General features: G+C 32.6%; 1 protein-coding gene across 1 annotated transcript; it reads right to left on the reverse strand.

Moving 5' to 3' along the window:
- Nucleotides 1-1,655: 1,655 nt before the first annotated feature.
- On the reverse strand, nucleotides 1,656-5,225 carry LOC102603884 (la-related protein 6C-like). The gene is made up of 10 exons (XM_006356540.2): nucleotides 4,667-5,225; nucleotides 3,541-3,622; nucleotides 3,334-3,431; nucleotides 3,186-3,257; nucleotides 3,016-3,095; nucleotides 2,842-2,917; nucleotides 2,688-2,735; nucleotides 2,517-2,585; nucleotides 2,247-2,378; nucleotides 1,656-2,160 (listed from the first exon to the last, which is right to left on the reverse strand). Exons 1-10 carry the CDS (start codon nucleotides 4,991-4,993, stop codon nucleotides 1,909-1,911), a joined length of 1,236 nt encoding a protein of 411 aa, XP_006356602.1. The 5' UTR covers nucleotides 4,994-5,225; the 3' UTR covers nucleotides 1,656-1,908.
- Between the last annotated feature and the right edge of the window lie 575 nt (nucleotides 5,226-5,800).

Raw genomic sequence — 5,800 nt, forward strand, 5'->3', positions numbered from 1 at the left:
TGTTGTTTTCCGGCGGTCCATGGCCGACCTTGATGGGAGAGGTCAAAAGAGGCATGGGGAAGGTGAGAAAGAGTGAGGCGTCATAGGTGTGGGGAAGAAGCACGTTTCTGGGAAAGGGAAAAAGTTTGACAGGCTATGGGAGTTGTACTTATTTTGGGAAAAGATGAAAACTTGGGATTTAACTTGGGCCGTCCGATCGTTTGATCGGACGGTTAAAATAAAATCAGAAATTAAAGAAAAGTTATATATATATATATATATTAAATAATGGTAAAAGCTTAATTAACTAGGACCATTAAATTTAATCGTAGGGTCAAGATTTAAGCTATAGAAGCACAATCTTTAGTAACTCATTAATTAATTAAGCTTTCTAACTTAAAAAAATGTACGAAAAATAACTATTGCGACAAAAGAAATTATATTTGAACAAAAATAGATTCAATTATTAAGAATGACATTTATTTTATTTTTAAAAAAAAAGAGAAAGTAAGTAGTAATATATATATATATATATAATATTAATTTTTATAAGAAATAACATTTACGAAATAAATTTATCAAATATAATAAATAATTAGAAATCTCTTCGCATTCCTAATTTTTTTTCATAACACATATATCCTATTATTATTATTAATTTAGTTAAATGTGGAGAGCCAAAATTGGGTGTCAACAACAGTAATTTCCTTAAGATTGTTTTTCAATCTATATTTGAAACAATATTAGTGACAACAAAACTTTGCAAAGTTTGAATCATGTAGTCAAGAACAAAAACTAATAGCATTACTATATCAGAATCTGTATCAATCATATGAAACAGAAAGGAAAGAAAATCGAGTCCACTGAATGCACAGTGTCCCCTTAAGGAAATTATTTCCCTCTAGTATCTGAGGTTTGAATTGGAATAGATCCACTGATAGAACAATTCTATTCACTAGTGTATTGATACCCAAAACAATGGTTTCAGCGAGCCACTCAACGACAATATAATACACAAATATTGAATTTTGCAGAAGAAGAAGTTCAGAAATTTCATAAGTGAAAAGTCTGAGGAATCAGTGGTATTTTGTTCCTGAAAATTACAACCTTTCAAAACAGTCATTTTCAACGGTGGAAAATTCAAATAAAACGGGAAAGATGTAAAACACAGGTCGCGCGGAACCGAGTTGGGTTTGGTTGTTTCAGTTAATTATTTAAATAATTAAAACAAAGTCAAAGCCGAAGCCGAGCGACGACAACGACACGAGGGGTCCCTCTTTCCAACCCTTTTTAACAACTAGAAGAAGTATTTCTCTATTTAAACACTTTAACTTTTCTTTCCACCACCAATGAGAGAGAAATATTTTTTCTTATTAAAACAGAAGAGAACCATACAAATTCCTCTTTCTATCTTCCCTTCATTTCCCATTAATTCTTAGTATATACTCAACCATCATTACGAGCAATACACACATGGGGATGGGCATAGAGAACATAAGTTCACTGTGGAGCACTTTTGAGGACATTTTGATGTAACAAAAGCCTTCATGTTTCAAAGTTCAAACAAAAGATTGTTCAAAATAATTGCTTCCTTTTAACCTCCACATTATTCAAGAATGGAATTCATGAGGAACATATAAAAACTAATAATGCACACTACTGAAGACTGAATGAGAGGCAGAATCTTAAACTCAGTCATATTATTCCCCATGATATGATAATTTTCACAAAAAGAGAAATGTACAAAACAAAATTGGTAGTCTCAAGGAAGCCATATAGCCTTAGTTACTTACCTATACAGTATTTTTGGATCTTAATTAGTTCTAGAAAAAATTGACATGAATATATATATTTAACAACAAAAAGAATTTGACTTGAGGCTTCCATGGACTACCAAGTGAAACCGGGGCAAAATTGATCATCTTCCATTTATACATGTACTCCAGTTTGAATATTAATACTCAGGGGCTTCCCTCTTCCCATAGTGAAACCTCTGGTTCCATCTGGCATTCTAGGTCCTTTTGTAGCTTGTTTCACCGGTGCTTCGTATGTGTTGCTGCTTTGTGGTGATGAGGAAAGCAGTCCACGTCCGCTGTACATTTGATTTCTTTGTCGTGTACTTTTAACACGCCCTTTACCCCATGTTTTCTTTGTTGTTGCAGCATCTAAAGTCTCTTCAACCTAAGATGAATCGAGAGAAATTTGAATCATAACATTGTATTTCATATAGTGATCATGAGTACCCATATATATATATATATACTTACATTTGTATGATCCACTACTTCTGATTGATTAGAAACATGATGTGAATCATCTGCTAATTCAGAACTCAACCAATCTTCATCATCTAAACAGCCCTCAAATGCTGACTTTCTGCTCTTTAGAACGGACTTTGGCTGCAACAATAGCAACAAACAGGTTCATTTTAATGATTTTAAGACTGTCTACAAGTTCTGAATGAATCAAACGTATTCAGATCAAATTAGTTGTTGTGAATGAAAAAACAATAGCAAAAATGCAATGATTCAACTTACTGAACGTCTGAGCAACAACCTCACTCGAAGGCCCTTTCTCCAGTTCCTCTCATCATTAAGCTTCTCCGCCTGATTAAGTCAAGGCAAATAACAGTTTTAGATGATCCAAAGTTGTAGCAAAATGAGGTCTACAAAAATAACTTCAAAGGAAGCACAAAAATAAATGCATACTGCTTTCTCAGCGGCTTCTGGATGCTCGAACTCTATCAGTGCATGAAGCTTGATAAGACAATAAAACAGAAGGAATTAATACCTATCTAAAGGGAAAGTGTATGATTTTTTTTTGTTGAGAAACAGAACAATTCTGTTACTTAGTACTTAATACCTTACTGCTGATGCCCAAGTCTCCTCGTGTTCGTGTGTTAGGATCTTGAGGATGGCATACTCGGATGGTTTTGACACTAAAATGGGAACAGAACACCATGATGTGTTAGTTCGACAACACATACATATAGAAAAGATAAAATTTGTGGACGAGATACAAGAATATAATCATCACCTTCCAGCCACATTAAATATTTTCTCGATGTTGTGATGAGAGTGATCATCGGGTAGATTCTCAGCAACCACAGTGCGTAACTGAAGAAATGGAATCGAGAGGAGTAATATTAGTACTATGAAATTTAATCAAAACCATAGACAATCGATATATGAGAAATGTAAGTGTACCATCAATTCCTCTTTATCCTTGTCAGTGAATGGGATTTTTCGTTTGACTCTCTTGCCATCATCGCTTACAATCTTTCGAATGCAAAACATATTAGTTGTTATCTAATAAAGGAAGTTAAAACACTGCAACTAAAAATCCAAAAGTTACCAATTTTGTAGAGGACAAGAGGGCATGAGAAAGTGTTAATTGGTTGTTGGTGATGAGGGACTTGATTTTCTTTGTAGCCGAAACAGAAGAAATAGGAACTGCAATAGTAGTAGTAGTGGTAGAATATACATTTTTCAAGAAAGTGAGAAACTAATGCATAGAAAAATGCAGGCATTTTCTTTAACGATATATCAATAGCGTACTCACCAAAGGCTTCAGGGTCCTTGTTCATTTGTTTCAACAAGCTCTCATTCGCGAGCAAGCTCATGTCACTAAGTTGGTATTCAACCTATCAAACATATAAACTATCAGCTTTTAGATGCAAAAACTCAAAAATAAGAGCAGAAACAGACTCAGACTATTCATGTAGCAATCTGTTTGTTGAATAGTCATGTAACAGAACAAAGTCTACAGTTGCATTACATGTGTTTTCATACTTCTTTTAAGCTACATGTTTCTCTTCACGACAAAAGCTAGCTAAAAATGCTATCTTTGTGATTGTAAACTTACTTTCTTATTTTGTTAAAGAGTTCATTTGAATCAAACATGTTCAATTAGGATGTAAATTGGGATATAAATTAAGAAACTACACCAATTTTGATCCAAGTTCTATCAAAAAGAAAGTAAATAAGATCAAGGTCAATAAACTCAAAAAAAGCAAAGAGAAAAGGGCACCCAATGTTGTTACTTAGTATGAAGGAGAATATTTTCCACGGAAAATGTTTTCCTAAAAAATCTTTTATCGAATAATAAGTAGGTTTCTTACTTATATTTCAGTGTTTGGTAGGTAAGTAAAAACATATCATCTCAATAGCATTTATATATAATATATCAAAAAATTATAGGGGTAGGGTGTGGGGCCTCGAGGGTGGCAAGGGTGGAATGGTCAAGGTGTAGAGATTGGGGGCCTTGGGTGGGTGGGAAAATACAATAAATGTCATTTATAAACTCGTTTTCTCTACTTCCATTATGGAAAATCATTTTCCTCATTTTTAAATAACTTATTTTCCTAGATAAAAATATTTTTCAAAAATTCTGTTCAACCAAACATGAAAAAAAAAATACATTTTCAAGAAAATATTTTCCTCCATACCATACCATACACACCAACATGTCAATGAAACAGGTGAAAATCCTAGGAGACCAGTTCTGATGTTCAAATCCCAAGAGGAGATTCATTTCCATCTGCCTAAATCTTAGTAGATAAAAAATTATATATATTTGATACTTTTATGCTGATGGTGAAAAATAGCAGATACTCGAAAAAAAATGATCAAACACCACTTATATTCATAAACAAATAAAGAAAAGATAAAAAGAGAAAAAGAATAACCTGTTTGATGACTTTTAGCCTAAGGTCTTCAGGAAGCTTATCCTTTTGAGATAATGATGAAACAAACATTGGTTCTTGAAGTAAGGAGGTAGCATCTTGATCACCCCCATAAATTTTACTATTATTATTAGTACTAACATATTGAAAATTGCATGGGTATAAATATCCTCCTGATATAGGTATTGTGGTGGCATGTGATTTTCTTGGCACAAAGGCAGGGGCTTGAACATTAAACTTAAAAGAACCTACACCATTATGATCAACAAATTGATCTTGTGTTGATTCTTGGACACTAGAAGCAACTTTCTCAGGTTGCATTTGTGCCATTTTTATTATTATTATATAGAAACTAATTAACAAAATGGGGTGGATGATCAATTCAACTCCTCTAGTATTCTGCCTCTATTTTTTTTTGTGTTTATTTTTGTTCCCCTTAATTAGAGTCAATGCTCTTGAACATGCACCACATTTGTTATCATTTCATAACTTGTGTTTTTTTGGTGGTTCTTTCTCTATCTCTTCTCCACTGATTTTGTTTAATGGTAGAGAGAAAGAAGTTGCTTGAGTCACTCCTTAAGATTAGTAACTGAATTTGTAAATGGATGGTTTAATGTATTGTGTGTACCAAAACTAGTCACCTACCTTTGAATTTTGACCAGACTACTCTTTACAAGACACGTGTATGTATAAGTTTGACCATGAATTTGAATGTGAAATACTTTCCTCCGTTCCTTTTTAGTTGTTCCGTTGGGTATTTTGAAAGTCAATTTGACTAGTTTTCGAATCTAAATTAGATTACATTAATTTTATATTTTAAAATATATAATTAGATATTTAAATTTTTTATGAAAAGTATTATAAGTTATGATTTTTTCATATTAATATGATAAAACAAAATACATCTTAAAATGTTAGTCATAATTTATTCGTTTTGACTATCAAAAAGGAAAATGTGACAACTTAAAAGGAACGAAGGAATATTACTTATTTATAGAAGTTCTCAAATACTCCCTCCGTTTTTTGTTTTTTTTTAAAAATAACTTTTTCACAAAAAAAATTTTAAAAATTAATTTTTTTTTTTAAGAATAAACTTAAGTTTTCTTTTGGGGGTGGGGGGGGGGGCTGGTAGGGGGG

Source organism: Solanum tuberosum, unplaced genomic scaffold (genome assembly GCF_000226075.1).
Source record: "Solanum tuberosum cultivar DM 1-3 516 R44 unplaced genomic scaffold, SolTub_3.0 scf00220, whole genome shotgun sequence".
NCBI lineage: Eukaryota > Viridiplantae > Streptophyta > Magnoliopsida > Solanales > Solanaceae > Solanum > Solanum tuberosum.

What these genes read in the sequence shown, in the direction of transcription:
- LOC102603884 (XM_006356540.2), bottom strand. Translation starts at nt 4,993, where the DNA reads ATGGCACAAATGCAACCTGAGAAAGTTGCTTCTAGTGTCCAAGAATCA. An exon ending in GGTTGTTGCTCAGACGTTCA is followed by an intron (nt 2,379 to 2,516) that starts GTAAGTTGAATC and finishes CTATTGTTGCAG; the next exon opens with CCAAAGTCCGTTCTAAAGAG. An exon ending in AAGTAGTGGATCATACAAAT is followed by an intron (nt 2,161 to 2,246) that starts GTAAGTATATAT and finishes GATTCATCTTAG; the next exon opens with GTTGAAGAGACTTTAGATGC.